This window comes from Candoia aspera, chromosome 1 (assembly GCF_035149785.1).
Source record: "Candoia aspera isolate rCanAsp1 chromosome 1, rCanAsp1.hap2, whole genome shotgun sequence".
Classification (NCBI taxonomy): domain Eukaryota; kingdom Metazoa; phylum Chordata; class Lepidosauria; order Squamata; family Boidae; genus Candoia; species Candoia aspera.
In genome coordinates, this window is record NC_086153.1 from 173,754,339 (window position 1) to 173,774,863 (window position 20,525).

Sequence of the window (20,525 nt, forward strand, 5' to 3'; positions counted from 1 at the left end):
AATCCAGCCATAACTTCTGTGTTAGAAACATTGTATACGGCCTGCTGTATCTGGGCTGCACAATTCATTCAACTACTAGATGGCAGCAAAGAGAGTCATAAACCTTTAAATCTTTGTTTCCAGTCTGGTTTTTTTGGTGCCCAAATTCCGTAGGGCCAATTGTATAAACTAACTTTAGCCCGTTTCCTGGTTTGTTTTCAGTGTCTTCTAATCAATCAAGGGCTGCAAAATCAAATTACAAGGACAAAGTCAATGAATTGCCTAAGCAATCCAACTCCTATTTTATGGCTTATTTCAATAAAATCTTCAGAATAACACACCTGCCTTCTCAATTGAAAAAAAATTATCAAAGTTGTGTACAGATATTGTGTCTGGGAAATAATGTGTTGTTGGTGGACTTTGATCATTATTATACTCTGCTGCTCTAATTATTAATATCAAATTATTTCAACATTACCATGGTTCTGCAATGACTGGGGAGACCCAAGTTCTAATCCACCCTCAGCCATAGAAGTTTCAGGTGACTTTGGATCAGTCCTCTTTCAGCCCAACCTCCCTCACTGGGTGGTTGCTGTGGGGAAAAATAGGAAGAAGCAGCACTGTGTATGCTGCCTTGAGCTCTTGAATGAAAGGTGGGATATAAATCCAATAAAGAAATCACAAGTTTATAAATGTGTACAATTTTTATTAACTACTTAATTTCCAGGTAGGGCAGATTGCCCGTATTATGCTAAGGCAGAACTCCTAGCTGACTATCTGCAGAAAAATTTGCCTAACTTCAGGATACACAAGATTGTTCAACATCCTGACAATTGGGAGGTAAAAAGTTTTCAGTCTGATTCACTACTGAGGAGATTCTCTACTTTTGGAATCCATTAACCATCAGAAGCATCTTTACAGGTGGCAGAAGAGACAGATAAGATAAATATACAGTGTATAAAAATAATTATATTGAGACAATGATGAAGAAAGCTACTGAACTCTGCTAACCATTGAATTTGGTTATATGTAACATTATATTCAAATGTATGATAGTTTAGGGGCATAAAATGAAATTTGGCAAATCTACAATATATACAACAAATCTACAATAAATATTGCTTTATATTTCTTTAATATTTATTGATGGATAAGAACTGATATATTGATGTCATATTGACAAAAGCTTCATCTGTGTTGCTTTAGCTTTAGCTTGGACTGAGATAAATTAGATTTTTTTCTTCGAAATAATTATTGCAGAATCACCAAAGTCTCCTCCAACCTGATAGTATGTAAATCAAAAATGGAGAATGTATTTCATCCTGCAGGCTGAACTGGCTCTGGGTGCCCAAATATGGGTGCCAAATGTTACCAGATGGGCATGTTGTCCTGCTGGTGTGTGAGCTTTCCTCCACCCTGATGAACTTGCCTGCATCCACTCTTACATTCTATTCACAAATATATTCTTCACATTAGCCTTTTGTTCTGTATGAAGGAAGAGTGTTTGGATAATTGTAGAAAATGAAAGGATGATTATTTCAACATTGCTATGAAAGCCATTTATGGATTTGTACACATTAGCAGTGCATGTTATGCTTAATTTGAGGGCATTTATCTTTAGAAGTGGCTGCAGGAGATCTGTAATGAGAATGGCTGGAAACACAAACGCTCCCCAATTATTTGGAGAGAACTGTTGGACCGTGGGGGAAAAGGCCTTCTTCTAGGAGGATTCAATGAATTTCTAGAACATGCTCAGGTAAAAAGTTGCATATTGACTTTTCTGCTGGTTTCTTCTTTCTCATCAATCTGTCTTTATTTGTTTTCAGACTAGCCAAAATTCAGTGCATGTTTAATCATAACTCTCAACACAGTGCATCAGTCAGCTTAATTAAAACTGTTAGGGAGTTAGTGAATGGGAACTTAATATGTCAGTAAAATATCTAAATCTCATTGAAGGACATTTGAAACACATAATATAAAGGGGTAGAACAGTTATTAAGGTAAATGGGATAGGGCAGTAAGCAGGAAGTTCTTTGAAAGAATAATGAGGTAATTTCAGTAATCAGGAAAATACTTCTAACAAGTAATTGTGGAACTTTATTCACTGGATAAAGTAATTCTAAAGAATCTTGCCAATCACCCAGATAATTGGTGGTGGAACCCCATCTACTCTTGAGCTAGATCAATAGGTGGTGTGTAGTAGATTAGCAAGAGTTTTTGTTTCCAAGTTACTTTTTAAGTAGCAGCAACAGAATGTAAGGATGTTGAAAGGAAGAAAACTGAGTATAGTGATAAATGGACTTTTGGGGAAGTAAACTGGGAAGTGCCAAGATGGGTGGCAGCACTCAGCAGCTGATCTTCACTGATCTTAAAAAGCTATGCAGAAGTAGGATTTGGAAGGGAAACCACCAGAAAATTTCAGAGCTGTGGGTTAAACTGGGAAGAAAACAAAACACTACTGCACCTGTCCCCAGTAAAACTGTATGCCTGTGTCCATGGAGTCACCAGATTTTTTGTAGGAACTCTGAATAAGTTCAAATCTGGACCTAAAAAATCCCTAGACCAAGAAATGCTCAGAGGCACCATATTTTTCAACTCCAAGCATGTGTCTTTGCTCTTGACTCTCTGTAGTAGAAGTGGAGGTCTAGCAAAAAGAAAATCCGGCAAAACTGAAATCTGCTTCCCACCTCATGTTATTATTTTACTATTTATATCCTCCTCTTCTTGGACAGCTAACATCATAGATGAGACAAGCTCTTACAATTCTGTTATTACTACTATTTCTATATTTTTGCAATACTGTAAAATGTGTTTTGGTCTTCAGAACTTGAGATAAATGGATATTTACTGATGACCCTTTTTAAACTTCAGCAATACTATAACATCACATCAGACATGATGACTGAAGAGATGTTCCGAATAGCTAAGGAGAACTTGCAGACTTGCATAGAAATTAAAACAGAAGAGGAAGAACTGAGAAGTCTTATCAACCCCTTGCACATTTGGGTCAACAGGTGAGAAGATGAAAACGAAACAACAGAGGCTGATAAACTTTAACCTAATTCATTTTTTTCTTATTAATACAGCAGTCACAGAGTCAGGCATATTTGCTGAATTGGGAACACATATACGAACGAGTGCATTCTTTTATTGTGATGCCAAGATTGCCAAGCTGACATCAAGAATTTAATCATTCCTCTTTAGTGGCCAACTGCAGATTGCCACTGTCCCATTGACATTACCTATGGGAAAACAGCAGTTGATCCCTGCCATCTATCTGATCATGCTGCTCAGCTGGCTCAAGATAAGAATTTGTATATTGCTGACTCCAAGATGTGTTACTGCCATTGAACTGTAGGTTTTCTTTTGTTCCATCAATTTTTTGTGATTAAAGAAAATGGGGAAATGCATAAATATTTATCATCACATTTCCTACAGGTTTGTATATAATCTCCTAAATATATACTTCAACTACCCTACATACATAGGTGTAATTGTTTGGCGAAGGGTCTAATATTTATCAGATCACATAACTGAATTTGGTTAATATTGAACAGCTAAGCAGTTTGGTTGGCACTTGGGTGGAAAACCACTGTAGTGGCAATGCGGAAGACCATTGTTATTTCGAGGAGTTAAGTGACATATGTTGATTTTCTCCCTCACACAAAGATTAGAGTTTAAGTTGAGTTATGCTGATGTTTAATTGGCTTGTTTTTATTTCTGTTTGGCATGGGGGGGGGAATAAAACCACAAGACTGAAAGTTTGTAAGTCCACTCCTCCAACAGCCCTCCAGAATGTATCTTTGTTTGGAGTGGGGAGAGAGAGAAGAGAAAACCCCCAGATTGTTTTGTTAAGATCTGTAAAACTTCCCAGGCTCTTGGATGATGTCGTAGACAGGTGTTTTTGGTTCTTGGGAAGCTTCCTAGTCAAGGTCAGGTCTCATAGCCTGCAACCATGAAAACAGGGTCATGAGGCTGGAGGGCCAGACTTGGATAAAAACTGGGCTTGCTTTTGGAGTTTTGGGAGCCTGTGCACAGACCTGAGCACTGGGTGCTGTGTACACTAAGCCACCCGGAGGTATCTCCACTGTCCTTATTGAAGGGCTCCTGGCAGCATAGGGGAGATAGGGTGTCATCTTGCTTAGGTATGCTATGATTTCTCTCTTTATGCTTATTATGCTTTTGTATAATCTGCCTAAACTGTGTTTCTGGTTTAAACTGTGTTTCTGTTTAACTCTGTTTGCTTAAGTTTATAATAAAGCTTAAAGTTTCTTTATCCACTGGCGTGCTTATTGTCTCTGGTTCTAAAAGAACCAATTGTCTGAGCACCTGATCACTGCTTGGACACTTGGCAGAACAACCACCAGGAAATCCAGGCTGTGGGTTAGAATGGGAAGTTCAGAAAATATGCTGGAAGAAGGCAATAGCAAGCCACTTCCATATTGTTGCCAAGAAAACTACATGGAGCTTGCATCAAATAAGTCTTATTTTACTTCAAAGATCGGCTAAAAATCTCCCCAGCTACTTTGCAAAATCTCCCTTTAAAAAGAGGGAAGAAAGCACTTCATAGATATCTGGGAGGAAAGCTGAAGTATCACTGCTAGTGCAGTTGTTATTCTCAGGATTAGTCCACCCCCATTCCAGATGCTTATGCAAGCATGGACAAAATCAGAAAAGCAGCAGCACACAGGGTAATTGCTATGTAACATGCCGTTATTCTTCCAATGTATATTTATGCTAATGTATTGTGAGGGATTTGATTGACTGAGGAGGCCTTGATCTCTCTTTTTTGCTACTTGCTTTGCAAAATTTCACCACTGCCACCAACCTGCCCACAAAGAGCTGAAAAATAAATTCCATTGGTACCAACTGCTTCAAAAATAATGGTTTTCTTTATCACTTTTTTCTTAATCAGGGCATGCAGTCATGCCTGCTATCATCTGATCCCTTTATTAACCAATGGAGAAATATTTGGAATGGAAACTGAAGTCAGCCTTCATTTGTTTGACAGAAGCAGTTTCAAAGAAATGCTTCAGAGTGTTGTTATGGAGACTCAAGATTTAGCATCCCCAGTCCTTCGTAGTGTCACCTGCCACACTGAACTGGAGGACGCTTTCCTTGATGCTGATATCATCATTTTGTTTGATGACATCCTACAGAAAACAATTCCAACGCTTGAAGACTGTGTCCACCAAGTGACCAATCAATGTAAAATATATGGCCCTTTGATAGAGCAGAATGCCAAAAGCAATGTCAGAATTATTGTGATGGGAAAAACTTTTGCCAACCTTAAGTCATTAATGCTTATGATACATGCACCATCTATAAATCCTCATAATATTGTCACTCTTGCTACACTCTTAGAAAGTGAAGCCAAGGCTATGATAGCAAGAAAAATGCAAATGCACTCAGCAGGTAAGTAACAGACTGGTGCTTAATCATTGAATTAGTTTGGACTATTTTTGTCTCAAATTATGTTTAAAACTGTAGCAAAGACAAATTATAGATGAAAATTAAAGCTTGTATGTAGAAGGCCAGAGAGATGACCTTGGAGAGGGAATCTAGAGGCTATTAGGGAAACACCAGGTGCAGAAGAAATATGTGTTAAGTCCAGAGAGCTGGAAGAGTGTTACGAAGAGACTTAGACTATTCCCCCCAATACCCACTCTGCTGACTCCCTGGGTATAAGAGGGAGAAAAGTGAAAATGGGAAGATATGTAAGGTTGATGTCAGGCTTCCTGGATAGACCAGATCTGGAAAGAAACTACACAAGAAGACTAGAATTATACTGTATTGAGATAGTCTATAATAATGGAATCCTGCAAATTAGTCCATGTTTCCCTTCTTCTTCCTCTTACACTCCAGGGAGATGGGAAGGGGCTAGTCTGAGTCTCTTTGTAAGCCCCCCCCCCCCCAACAATATTCTCAGAAAAATTGGGAGTCAGGGCCATGGGAATGAAGTGCAGATGTGTTGCTCTTCTCCTGGGACGTCCTCTATACTCTCTAAAGCCATACGGAAGGATCCTAACTCATGAGGTGATAAATGGATTCTAGATAGTAATGGCGTGATTTTGCAGGGATGCACATTTTGAGTGTTTGGATGCACATGGAAGGCAAGTTGTTCCATATCATTGTGCATGAATGTAAAGGAATTCTGGTGCTTTAGGGAAGAGGATGTGAAGGAGTCAGATAAAGCCCACACAAATGATAGCTGTTATTTATGCTACTGACCATGTTGGCTACATGGTACCTCTAGGGAACAATTACAGGGACTATGCTGGGGAACAGTTACAGGGACCATTATTGACTGCTTATGGGATTATCTGAGGCATTTTAGTGGCAAATAGGATGCTGAAATAGATTAATCTTTGGTCTTGCTTGTCTGTTCATTCAGTTTTCCATTGTTGTCTTTAATAGGAATAAAAAATCTCATAGTCTGGGGAAACATCAGTGGCAGTAGCTTCGTTGATCTGAGTAAAACAGAGCTATATAGATATGACAGTGCCATCTGGGGCCCACCAAGCTTTTTTCGTCCTTTGTTGGATGTGCTGTTTGATCGGTATTCTTTCTGATTTAAAAAAAATTGGTATTATGCAGTTCTTGAAATATTATAGAAACATGGAAAATTTATAAAATGTTTATGCCATATAAATCTGCTGTAGTCCTTAACCTATTTCACAGTTCCTTGCATGTTTTTGCATTAAAAAAAAAATCTTAGTCACTTCAAAATTCTGTTTTGAAGTGACTGTTTTCTTTGTTGCTGCCTGAAAAGAAAAGCAGCATCTAACTGATAGACTTGAAAAATGAAATAATAAACAATTATGTCTATTGAACTGCTGGCCGTTGGCTGTAATAAAGCATATCTGCCTACACTGTTGCTTGCTCTAAGAAATATATGTCTGAGTCTTTTCAGGACTATCTCTAAATTCCCTAAATTTAATTTACTAGACATTTTGTGGCTAATTTTAAAGTAGTAAGATTGCTGTCTACCTAAATTTAAAATTGCATTGTAACATCAACACTTTGGTTTATGTTCAACATCCAAAATGATAGCTGTAGAAGTATGTAAACATTTTGAAATTAAGCATCTTCCCATATCTTTACTTCTACCAACAGAGTTCTAGAACTCTGGCACAAGTTAAAAATTCTGTGATATACTTTCTAACTTTGTACGTAATGCCATATTATGAAAGGATGTCATGACCTAAAACTTGGTATTTTGCTTTAAAATAATTTAAAAAATAAATAAATGGGCTGCTCTGGCAATCAACAGCATTAATCCAGTGCTCTTTTAAAGTCCTACTTGACAGGATTTTGAGAGCATATTTTGGCAGCATATTTTGCTGCCAAAATTGTTTCTAAATACTGTTTCCTGAATTTTTATTTTTTACAAATATCTTTATTGAGCAAATCTAGGTAGTTTGACAATACAATCTGTAAAATCATAATATTTACTCTAGTTAACTCCATAAATTCCTAATTATCACATCTCTGATACAAAATTGACTGCCTGAATAATGTTTTTAACAACTTTCTAAATATTAATAATAAAAGTGCATTTTTACTTTTAAGGGTAGTGGGTTCTACAGGAGGGGAGCTTCAGCACAGGCTTGTTTCCAAGTCCCCTCCTGCTGCCCCTCACAGGGGGTGGGCCATGGGGACTTTTAACAAGCATTGTCTACTAACCAACCTTGGGTGGGCAGATTCTACATAAAGCAAGTGGTCTTGTAGATCCTAAACCATGTATGATTTTATAAGTTATTACCAGAATCTTGAATTGCACCTGGAAACAAACTTACCTAGATACTTATTTCTGAGGTTGTTGCTGTTGTTGCTAACAGCCGCATATTCTTGACTTGTCCTATGACTAGCTTCGAGTTTGCAGGCTGGAGATTTCCTTGTCTTTCCAAAACCATGACTTTCCCCACCACCACAGCACCTTTGGAGTCTTGCTTCTTTCAGCAGGCAAAGGAAGGCTGCTCACTGAAGAACTATAGGGAAAGCTGACAGGAGATGATGCCGTGTCACTTATTATTAATAGATTAAAGATAAAAGAAGGCATCTCTGGACTGAAACCTGACAACTCCAGCTTGAAATGGAGGAGTCAAAGTAGAGGGACATCTTACAGTTACTGTATCTGGCCCTCCCACACCATTACAAACTACTGTAGCTGAGGACATTGTGGAATATATAAGGCTGGGGATATGAGACTTAAATTTCTTGAAAAAAGCTCAAGACTCCTCTCTACAGAGGACATTTTACATTTGTTTTCTTTATTATGTTTAAGAAAAGTTGTACTTTCTTGTTGACAGTGAATGGATGCAAATTGAATTTGTGGCTTCACTGAGTTCGCTGAGTTCTTGGGGAACTCGTGGTTTAGGAATAGCACCTGCGCATACCATTGCTACTGTGCTGAAATACTGGTACCAAGGATCCCCTCCTGGAGAAGTGGTCTCCTTGGGAGTAATTAGTGAAGGTAAATGTCCTGAAAAGCTTTTCTGTCGCACTTATTTTCGTGACACTTGAAGCCATTATCACCAAAGCTGAATATTTTCAGCAAGGGTATCTGCACAGGGATCAAAAAAGTCAAGATGGCAAGTGTGGCTGTGTGATTGAAGCCCTGTGCCTCTTTACATGCACAGCCATTCTAGCAGTGTGATCTGGATGCAAAGGCTGCAGATGGCTGCCATGCATATACCGCTAGTGACACCACTCCCTCCTCTTGGAGTAGACTCATAATTAATGTGATGATGATGATGATGATGATGATGATGATGATGATGATGATGATGATGATGATGATGATGATTTTGTCCCTTCAAGTCAGTTTTGACTCCTGGCAGCTGCCTGGACTAGTCCCTGCAGTTTATTTGGCAAGGTTTTTCAGAAGTGGTTTGCCATTGCCTGCTTCCTTAGGGCTGAGAGAGAGTCAAGGTCATCCAGCTGGCTTTGTGCTCAAGGTGGGACTAGGACTCACGGTCTCCCAGTTTCTAGCCTGATGCCATAGACACTACATCAAACTGGCTTTCTCCAGTGATTTAATAAGGTTTAATTTAAGCATGAACCAATTCTCTGAGTTTCAATTGAGAAATCTAGCTGAAGCAGGAACATTAGATGTAATCTTCATGAATGCTTCTGTCTTTATCCATTGTTCACTTTGTTATAGATAAAAGTAGACACATGCATGAAGTGTAAATCTACTGTTCCCACTTTGTTATAATATGCCAACTACTTCTCAGATATTATATTTGTGGATATCTAAGAGTTGTTTGTATGGCTCTGCATACAGCTCTGGCATCAAATTAATCTGGCTGTCTTGCCGGCCTGCATATTACAGAAACTTTGTTCATTTATGTGTAACTTATTTATAGTATTTATTATAATAATCAGCCTGTTCCAACACTGATAATGAGTCCCTATTTTGGGGGAGTGTTGCGTGAGATCCTTGTGTGCATCAGGAAAAATGAGACCTTGAGGTAATTTAAGAGGATTTTTTTAATGAACAACAACTTGGTACATTCAGAAATAGTATTACTCTCTAATGATGCTCTCTTGGGTTTTTGTTTCTGATTCTGTAGATGGATTTGTAACATCATGCATCAGTAAGATTTAGTACAAAGTTTTATTTACTAAATTCATAACTTCTCTTTATATATCTGTAAAATATTATAATATTCTCTAGATTGTACCTGTATTAGTGACCATGTCTAAAAAACATACAGTAGATTAAACCTAGGTTATAGTGGTTGGAGCAGTTCACCTCTACTCTATCCAGCATAGCAGCTAAAGTAATTCCTAGACCAGAGAAGAGCATTTATTGCTCAAAGTCAGTTCTTGTGATTCTGTTGTATTTTCTTAAAGTCAGAATGGTGGGATGTGCACCATATTTTTGTGATGCTTAAATGGAATAGAAAAAGTATGTGTTAATTACAGATTTATTATCTGTATATTAAATATTTTTGAAAGGATTTATTTCTGTTCCCTAGGTCAATTTGGACTTCCTGAGGGGATTGTCTATTCAATGCCTGTAAGGTTTGAGAATGGCAGCTGGGAGATCTTTACAGAAGTAGAAATTAATGAGAAAACCCAAGCATATCTTATGATTCTGGCCTGTGATCTAATTCGGGTAAAATTATATTGTATATTGCTCCCATAATTTGTTCTTTTAGTTGGATAGTCTAGAAAGCTCTCATCAAGATATTATCTCTGTTCTACAAAGGAAGCCTTATCTGCAAATCAACTAAGACACTGTTAGTCATTTAGAGTCTAGTGTCTAGCTGTTATATTTCATTGACATTTAAATTTAAACAATAAAATTAAATTGAAATATTTTCTATATGGTTTGCTAGGTGCTTATTGTGGACAGCAGAAAAAAAGAATATGTACATAATGGGACAGATTACATAGTGCATTAGATAATTTGCAGAACTCCTTGTAAGTCTCTTGTAAATAGTCAGAATTCAAAAATACAAGCTGAAGATTTTAAATTTATCTGTGGGCAACAGCTACAAGTCGCGTATCTGTATAAAATTTCTGTGAACATAAAAACTAGCAAAAATTATTACAAAAATAACAACAATTACATTAATTTCTGTGGAAATTATAATTATCCTGAAAACCAAATCCATTCTCATCAGATTAACAGATTATTTAGAAGAAATGCATGGATGTTATGCAAGACAAGGAAGTAGCTGTATTAATGAAAGAAGTCTTGCAAGCTGTGTTAACAAAGTTATTATAAATGCAATAATTTATCACCTCCAGTTGATGCAGGTTTTTTTTTCTTTCCAGGAAAAACAAGTTGCCTTAGGTGAAGTAGCAGAACTGAATCCACAAAGAAAAGGTAAATATCAGTAGCAAGATATTAGTGCTCAAACAGTACAAATAGCATTTGAAACCCAAATTTAAAATTATATATTCTATTGCCAAATTTTTAAACTGAATAAAAGTGATGAAATATGTTTAAATTTTAGCTGTGGTAGAATAAAGTATCTATTATTAGATTACTGGAGAATCCCTGATTGATGAGGGGCATATACTGTAAACCAGGGTTTCAGCCAGGGTTCCATGGAATCCTAGGGTTCCTCAAGAGGTCACTAGGGGTTTCTTGGAAGATCATGATTTATTTAAAAATTATTTCAAATTTGGGCAACTTCACATTAAAGAGGTATGTTTCATTCTTTATTTTTAATTTAAGAACACTGTTAGTGCATATATAGAGGCCTACATGTGAAACCAATATAATAATTTTGTAACTTCTGGCCTATATTTGAGCCTGAATGTGGAGGGGTTCCCTGAGGCTTGAAAAATATTTCAAGGGTTCCTCCAGGGTCAGAACGTTGAGAAAGGCTGCTTTAGACAATCTGCTTATATAATGGAGTGCCCTGTGGACTTAACCTTGTTTTCATTGTTGCTGTTATTATTACTAATATTCTGTGAGTGATAATTTGCTTAATCTCCAGAAGATATATGAAATTGGTGGGTTGTGAGGGAAGGGAGAGTTAAGAATTATTTCTGGTGGATTTTTCAAAACAATTTAAAAAAAATACTGAATTACCTACTATCTTTGCTAATAAATACTTTATATTGTTTTATCCATTAATTGTCATTGTTTACCAGTTTTGCAGTTGTAGAACTTCAAACATTTATCATTTTTTTTAAGCGCTAGGCAAACCATAGTTCAAGATCTGAAGTCTTGAGTGAAGTCTGGGAGCTATTGCTAACATAGAAGTAGATGCTATGAATGGCACACCTTCCTTTTTTCATTGCTTTCACTCTCAGACTAGAGTGGTATAGGTGTTCATTTGGCCTTATACTTGAGATCTCAAGACCTCCCCACATGCAGTTTTGTATGGTTATCAGTGGTTATCACTACTGACTACCATAGGAGGGCAGAACATGCCTCCTCTGAGCTTCATAAGTCCTGATTGGGTGAGGCACTTTACATACATTCCCCCCCCCAACAGCCTCTCTTCTTCTGCTCAACTGCTGCTATGCTTCCTACCTACCTACTGTCGACTGTATTTTCCTCCGCCTCTTCATTCTTTTTTCTTGTTGCTACTCTACTTTTTATGGTCCTTCTCAGTCTCCCCCACAATACCTTTCTTCAACTCCTGTCCATTTCTTCCCAACCCACCCACTCTTCCAGCTTCTCCATGCAACCTGTTTTTTCTCACTTCCAGAAGATGTTGCAGCAATTTTTGGCATTAATAGAAAATGCTCTAACATTGAACACTCCCTTTACAAAGAAGAAAAGGCAGAAAAGGCTGCATTTTAAGTTCTTTCAGAACAGAAGAAAAGCATTATCCTTCCTTTTGTTCTCAAAATGAAACAAGAAAAGTGCAGACTCTTAGTGTCAAAGCCTTGTCATAGCACTGTGCTAGAGCCTAATCTTCCATTAAACAAATAATTTGCAGCTCTTTTCTGGGGGGGGGTTTGTTACAAAGGTGGGTTCTCTACATGTGTTGAGATAAACTTAAGTTATTAAATATGTGCATGCATGAACACACATGTCTGGGCTTTGGGAAAGGAAAAGTTTCCAGTCAAAGACATTGTGTTATCTTCATCTATTGTGAAAAAGGACACAGACTTCACTGTCTTTTGTGGGTAAATTGGAGCAAAAAGCTAGATTCAGACTGGCCAGATGATAATGCAGGGAAAGGGGAAGTATAGGAGGGTTGAATGAAAAGTAATGTCTTCACTTCTATAACTTTAGTTTAAATAGGGATATTTTAATAAATGAAACAGAAAAATCCTTGAAATCCTTGAGCATCTTTTTTACCTGTATATACTTCTCCCCATACTTACGTACTTCACCATTCACAATACACTTCTGCCAGCGATGGACAAACTCCTTAAAGTCGCCATGAAACAACTCCATACTTTAACTAGGCCCTGATAATACTTTCCACCTCTTCATTTGAGTCAGACAGATGCTCATGAAGATATTCCTTCAGTTTTGGGAAAAGTGGAAGTCATATGGCACCAAGTCTGGAATGTATGGCGTATGTGTAAGACTGTGAGATCCAACTTTGCAATCACGTCTTGGGTGGCTTGTAAGGTATGAGACCTAGTATTGTTGTGTTGCAGCAGAATGAGTTTGTGCTTCTGAACTCTGCGTTATCATTGGTCCAAAGTGTTGAGTGTTGCAATCTAGTGCTATGAAATGGTGTCAGGTTCAAGAAATCCATATGAATAACACCATCTGCATCCCCAAAATCTGTAACAATAAGTTTTCCTGCCCAAGTCTCCGCTTCGATTTTTTCTTTATAGGTTAAGTGAAGCTTTGTGATGATATTCCATGGGCTGATGCTTCATTTGTGGCTCATAAAGATGACCCCATGTTTAATCAACTGTCACTAAGCTGTGAAGAAATTCCTTACCTTTATTTGCATAGCATGACAACAATTGCTTGCAAATTTCAACTCTTGAAGATTTCATCTCTGCCAACAGCATGGAAAGAACCCATGTTGCACAAATTTTCCAATACTGAAGAATATCAGTAATATGACTCACATGTTCCTGTGAAATACCAAGCTTGATCTGTGGATTGTCCTTAATCAATCAATTTGCCAGTCTTTCTCACATGAAACTTGTTGATTGCTATTATAGGTTGTCGTCCACTTTGTTCTTGATCACAAATCAGCTTTTCCAGTTCACCTTCTTTACATTTTTTGGCTCAATGATACACAGTTCTCGCATCAACATAGTCATCATCATAATCAATCTGCGTTCAGCTGTGAATTTCAATTAAAGGGAGCCTTCAGCAGTCAAAAATTCAATCACGGCTGTTGCTTAAGGTGCACTAACAAGTAGTCACTTCAGGCTTCCATTTCATGAACAATAGCAACACAACGTTTTCTCACAGCAACTTCCAGCCAACTGAAGTGAAACTACTGATGTTAAAGAACATGTCAGAGCTTCTAGCATGTCTGTATGCCATCTGTTGGTGACTTAGAGCATTGATTACTTTTCATTCAACCATCCTACTTTTAATTGTTTATATATATTAAGAGTGTTTATGTATCAGTCAGTGTTACACCAGCTGTTTCATCTGGTTGCTCTTCTGCTTGCAGTAAGCGCTTGTTCCTAAGTTGTCTTGATTCTTTGAGAAAACAGTTGCAACTAAATTCCTGAATTGGAGGGTCTGGCAATTTGTTTGTGTGGAAAGAAATATAAATAAATAAAATAGCTCTGCTACCTTTGGAGTTCAACCCCTGACACATCAAATTTACTTACCCTTGATTTACAATGTAACTCAATAGATGTCTATGCAAATCGAATTCCATGGAGCTAACCCCCGGACATGTGAATATAGGAATGCAGTTTTAACTTCAAACAATAACAATAACATTTTAACTAGCTTGATTTTTTTTCTTTGGATTAATCTTACACTATTTCTAAAAGGCTTCTGGCAGACCTCAAAATACAGACATGATAACTCGGTTATTTTATGTCCAATTGGCAATGTATGTTTTATTCTTCTCCACATTAATAGAATGAGTATAATTAAAGGGCAAAACATGAATATGGTTTCTTACAGAAGTTCATGTGGCATACAGTGATTCAGCAGAAGAAGAGCAAGACTTTGAAGGGAAGGATGGTAAGGCAAAGAAATGTTTTGTATTATAATTAAAAACTACAGTTAAAAACAATTAATACCATCCCCTAAAACATTTTTCCTATGTTTTTACAACATTAAAAAAAACCAAAATAGCAAGAACATTAATAACATTGAATTTTAAAGAAATGATCCCTCAGACTAAGCCAAGAGCAAATTTTTAAAAAGAGAGGGAATATTAATTGAGAACCTGTATATGTAGGGTGTTGACGTGCATCTCCCTTGCTGTAACAAAGAACTATTGAAGATATTTGCAAAAATGTAAAACAATGTCACTCTTCTCATTATTTTTTATTTGTTAAAAATAATAGTTTTTCATGTAAAATTTATGTTAATATCTAATGGGTTTAATATTGTTATTTTTATGTGATTCAATAAATAAATATTCGACGAATGCATCAATTTTAATTTTTAATACATTGAATATCGATAAATATATTAAAAACAAAAGCTCTTTTGGGGTTTTCCATAATTTTTAAAAGTGAGAAGGGGTTCTGAGAGTGAAAAGTTTTAAGAAACACTGAGATAGACTATGCTTCTGAAGCTCCGTACCAGTTCCTTGTGTTTTTTTTTTTGTCTCCTCCCTCTCTTCCTAGCATCCTTCTCCTCTTGCCCTAGATCCCTAGGTTGTGTTTCAGCATCCCTTCACCAGTGAAATTTCTAGTTCGTCACATACCCACATTGCTTTGGCTGCCGATCATTGCTTCGTTATTCTTTGCACAATGCCTTGTACCTTCTCACCTTGACCTCTTCTTTGTGCGCAGTTTTCCTGTGGCTGGGGAGGGAGCTCCATACCCTGCTACTTTCAGATCTTTCCCTCCTTCTCTTTTCTTTTCCTCTTTGCCACACCCACAGTTGGGGTCTTACTGTATATATGAGCTCGCCCTCTCTTTGCCGCCCCCCAACTATTCTTTCCACCCGTTACCCCTCCCCCACTCCTCACCCCACGCCTTTCATTGCCTGATCTCTAAGGCTGGGTTAGGTCAAATATCCTAGAGCCAGCAGGTCTTTCAGGCAGAAAGGTTCTCTATTTCTTCCCAAAATTTATACTTCTGTTTGTGTGCCTCCCCATTTTAAAGGATTCCGTTTCTTGCATCCTGCAATTAACAACTTTATTCTTGACTTGCATAAGTTGTACTGCAATGCATATGTACTTGGAGAACAGAGACAAAGATTTTAAACATCCTTATCCAGTATTTCTGTCCACAACAACTTTTGGATAAGCAAAGGCACAGTAATACATTGTCTGCTAATATAAACTATAAAGTCTTCAAATCACACTCAATTCCTGATGATTTCATGGGCCAGATATATAATTTTATTGTCAGCAGTAGGGAAGTGATTATCTTCTTCCAGGAAGTTTTTTTCTTATTCCCCAGTCTCCCCTACAACCCTGGGATTTCCTTGTGGTCTCCAGTCTGACTACTAACCAGGTCTGAACCTATTTAGCTTTTTTAAATCAGCCAAGTTCAGCTAGGAAGCTGATAAATGATGACCAAATTTGACTAAATTGATTTTCAGTACTTTTTATTGTGTCAACTTGGGAGGGTGTGAATGCATGCGTAACAGCAGTACTGCTGATGTAATTGGATGGCTTTGATACATTTTCCATGATAACTCTCAAAAATGTGTGTTGGGGAGTAAATAACATCACACATGTCACGACATCATATAAATGATGCAAATTCTGTAACTGTAATTGTAAATAGTAGCCGAAAGCCATTCCCACATGCTTCTTCGCTCTTGGAACTCACTCAGCTACTCTGTTCTTAAGCCAGCTGCATGAATGTTGTGGCAACATAGCAACACAATTTATTAGCTTCTTGCACCATTAGGTTAGTTTTATGAGCACCCAGAGAGATTGTGCTGAAGGATGGAATTTTGTTTGGGTCACAGACATTTGTGTCTGCTGTCTTCAGTTGCAAGAGTAAAACACATTCATTGAGAAGCCCATGAGAGTAAGTTCCGAGGCTGCCACAGGTTCCAGGTGCTAAGTGCCACAGAGGAGGCTATGGGCAGTTCTCTGTAGCTCTTGTGTTACACGTTGCCCACCCCAAGACCAAGACTGGACTAAATCAGATATTGTACCAATTGGCAAGAAGTTTCTAAAAGTTGTAAGGAAAAAAAATAGGTTTATTGTCCAGAAGTTATTAAATCCATGGGGTATTAATATCCTCAGGAAATTATCCAGTTTAGCAGAGAAGAACACTTCAACATGTATTCCCCAGATCAAAGAGGATATTAAGAAGTAGATGAAAATACTCGTAGGTTTGTGGGATAGACTTACTTTTGGGAACATTCATTTTGCATCTTTGAGAGCAGTGCCTATGTTGGTTCCACTTAAATGTTTTAAACAGATTGATAAGTTAGTGGCTAAATTGTTAACAAAATATCAAAGATCTCCTTGTTAAAGTTATGTCTTATAATGACAATAGTTTCAGTTTTTCTGATTTTTAAACAATATCATTGGGCTTGTTAACCTTAATCGTGTATTGAAATGGACTAAGTACCATTGTGGGCTCAGCTTGAGAGCTATTATTTAGTACCCTTGCAATTTTGGCAGGTTCTTGGTTCTAATTAAAGTAGGGTTTGGTTCCTGTTTCAGCAGAGAAGGCAATTGGGTGTATTTGGGCCTTAAAAATTAAATCTGATTTTTCCTGTCATGAATAATTGACTCTTTGAAGCAATTCATATCTTAAAATACCTGGTAAACTTTCCTGCTTTTGTTGTTGAAAACATGGGTTCATAGTACGATTGTTACCTTATCAACTATTAAGTAATTAAACTATTTAATTACTTAATAGTTGATAAATAGTTACCTTATCAACTATTAAGTAATTACAACTATCATTGTGACTGGTTATTGGCTGCAATACATTTATAGAAAAGTATAATTATTTATTGCAGGCAATAACCAGTCACAGTGATATTTTCAAAACTTCTGAGATTTCACGAAAGGAATATAGTTTACCTTAGGCTGAATACTGCATACTGTACTGTTAAAATACTTATTATGTACATTGTTTGGCCCCATTGCCCTCATAGCCTCTGAAAGTCCAGAGGCATTAAGTGTGTTGGAGAAGGCCTTTAATGATGGTAATTGGGACCAAAATTTCCATTGCTAAGCAATGCGGTTGTAAAGTGCAACATCACGTGATTGTGCTCCTTAGCAATGGCAGTTCCAGCAGTCCCTGGTTACCATTGTTACCAGGGTTAAATATATTAATGTTTTGTCAAACTACGTTCCAAACTTTTGGAAACTTTCAATGAAGAACTTTGAATATATTGGTTTGGATTGTTGCAAAAATAATAATAATAATAACAATTAGGTACTCATGGAAGAATGCTTGTGTCCCAGATTCTAAAAGTTGGCTTAATGAAATTTGTCAACTCTCAGCCTTTGAATTAGCTTTGTATCAAAGAGGCAAGACTGGATAATATACAGTTCTCTATGTTTTGGGTTTAATTCCTTGTTTAAAAATTGAATCATAATGTTGAGATTGAAGAAAGTTGCATAATTTTAATTGATTGATAAACACACATGTGTGTATGCACACACACAAACATGCTCATCCACACAAGTGTGTGTAGGATTGTTGCTTTTGTTGTTTGTGGGGTTGAATTTTTAGTTTTGTTTGTAGGTTTTAAATTTTTAAGGGTTGGTTTGTTTTGTCATTTTCTATAGGTTTTCATCTTTCATCTTTTCATCTTTCCCCTGCTCCCAGGCAACTGGGAGCATTGAATTTTTTTTTTATTTCTTTTCTCACCATATAGCTCTTTTATAGAATAGGTTTTTCTTTTTTTAAAGTGTGTAGTCTAAAAAATAGTAATTTAGTTATATAATATTGCCATTTAGTCGATATATAAAATTACAAGCTAACAACTAAGATTTTTTAAGGAATATCAATTGTAATATTTTAAAATTTAATAAAATTATATTTTTAAAAAAATCATTAGAGATCGATACACACTGATAAGGGGAAAAACATGTAGAGTGGTGCTGATGGATGTTTTTCTATCCATCCTTCACTCTTTGAACGGCAATGCATGTTGCCAAAGCTTGTGAGATTGGTTAATCTTTGATTTTGGTTCTTTTAGAACATAGATTTTCCTCAAGTGACCAAGGAATAGCCTTGGAAAGTGAAGATCAAGCTATTGCTGAAGGTAAATCTTACAAATTCTGTTTATTTTGTGTAGCCCTTTTTAGCTATACTGTTTCCAGTTTGTTTTATGTTTGTGTGGCACCACTGGCAATACAAATGACCTCCAAGTGCACTGTGACGCCCTTTGATCTCTAGCATTAGAAAAGTAGCATTAGAAGCAACGTTAAAAAGTCAAAAGTACAACCATATACACACAAGCCTTTGTTAGCATCTAAAGGACTTCACCCAGATGACAGGGAATTGATTGCAGGTAACCTGTAACAAGCCATTTTTTACAAGTACAAAAATGGAAGAGAGATCACATTATTAAAACCATCATATGAGTCTATCCTTAATCCATGATTTAAATTCACATTTCCCACATCCAAAGTCTAACATTATTTCTCCTGGGGTACATAGACTGTTTTTGTCTTTCATTCTAAATTATTCTTTGGTTCACAAGTATTCATCAGTATTGATGCAGAACCAAAATATGCAGTATATCTACTTTCTTTTCTTGAAATAAAAAAGATGAATACCTTGTAGATGAGCATGTGCAAAACTAACAATTCTGTCAATTACAGAAACTGAAGGTACTACTGATGAACTAAATGAGTCCAAAAATACTGAAGAACAAAACTTTGAAGCTGAAGATGATTAAGAAGCTAAATGCAAAACTATTCTGTAATGTGCAAATGAAAGTTGTATTGCTCCATCAGTGAATGTAGAAAAACTCTGTATGATGTACTTCAAAGAAATATAGTGTAAAGAAGGAATACTGTCTTATTTGGTCAAATTTATTTTGCAAATTAAAACTATTTTGATATTTCCTGATGTCTGGCATCTTCTCAAAGTTGTTTGAATTTTGACTTCCATTGAGTTAGACATCACATTAGTCATAATATCTACTGAGTCATACTTCCAGTTCTTTTATCACACAAAACTGTTAAACTGGCCAAATGGGTGAATATGCAGAAATAAAAGCAAAAGTGTTCCTGATCCAAACATCTTGAATTATACGGCTTAAATGAACTGCTTAAATGTATTCGATTTGAACTGATGACTTGAGATTTGAGGAGGGTGTGACTGAATTTGATTCTAGGGCAAACCATGAATAGTTGCAATAAACAAGCCACCAGTGGCTTAGCTTGATGTGTGACCAGAATTTAGGCTTCATCCATCTGTTTTTATTCACCCAGAATAAGAAAGATAAGAACAAATCATGATTTAGTTCTCTGGTTTCTTCTTAAGTGAATAAAGTCAGATCCTGTGACTGCATATCACACCAACCTTGGCTACATAAACTAGGGATGGTTTAATAGACTGCATCGAGTAGGATTTGGGCTAGATATTCTATAAGGTCCCTTCCAACTCATGCACTCTGATTTTTATCACCCTGGCTAGTCCATTACCTGCACCTCCATTTGCCATTAAGCTAACCTTATGGCTTTGTGTGATGTGTGAATGCATTCTACTGTATGGTTGTTCTGTAAATATATAAAGTAAAAAAGGGAACACTCATCTGTATTTGAGAATTACAGGCGTATGCTGAAATCTTTCTCCCTGGGGCATTTCTCAATTTATCTCTGCAGACACGAGAGCAATACTATGGAATTTGTGGCCATCCAGATGTCGATGAACAGTAGATACAGTAGATGAGACTCCTGGGATGTATAATACTACAACATCTGTAAGGTCATAAGTACCTTATTCCGGTGTGCATGTAATTCTGAAAAGAAGCCTTTTGTCCATGGTTATTTAAGTGTCCAGGGTACTGTTGAAAG

General features: G+C 36.8%; 1 protein-coding gene across 2 annotated transcripts; it reads left to right on the top strand.

The window, feature by feature from the left end:
• Nucleotides 1-1,359: 1,359 nt before the first annotated feature.
• Nucleotides 1,360-19,575, top strand: MDH1B (malate dehydrogenase 1B). Of its 2 annotated transcripts, XM_063291716.1 has the most exons (10): nt 1,360-1,735; nt 2,851-2,993; nt 4,895-5,394; nt 6,397-6,538; nt 8,292-8,455; nt 9,966-10,105; nt 10,771-10,822; nt 14,522-14,581; nt 18,698-18,763; nt 19,326-19,575. In XM_063291716.1, exons 2-10 carry the CDS (start codon nt 2,875-2,877, stop codon nt 19,400-19,402), a joined length of 1,320 nt encoding a protein of 439 aa, XP_063147786.1. In that variant the 5' UTR covers nt 1,360-1,735; nt 2,851-2,874; the 3' UTR covers nt 19,403-19,575. The 2 variants fall into 2 exon arrangements, with proteins under 2 accessions (XP_063147786.1, XP_063147778.1); XM_063291708.1 differs by lacking the exon at nt 1,360-1,735 and having other exon boundaries at nt 2,594-2,993.
• The last annotated feature ends 950 nt before the right edge of the window (nt 19,576-20,525 follow it).

Bases quoted from the DNA above. Each gene is read 5' to 3' on its own strand.
- MDH1B (XM_063291708.1), top strand. From the start codon at position 2,830: ATGACCCTTTTTAAACTTCAGCAATACTATAACATCACATCAGACATG. The intron at 5,395-6,396 runs GTAAGTAACAGA...TGTCTTTAATAG, and splicing joins AATGCAAATGCACTCAGCAG to GAATAAAAAATCTCATAGTC. The intron at 6,539-8,291 runs GTATTCTTTCTG...TCTTGTTGACAG, and splicing joins TTGGATGTGCTGTTTGATCG to TGAATGGATGCAAATTGAAT.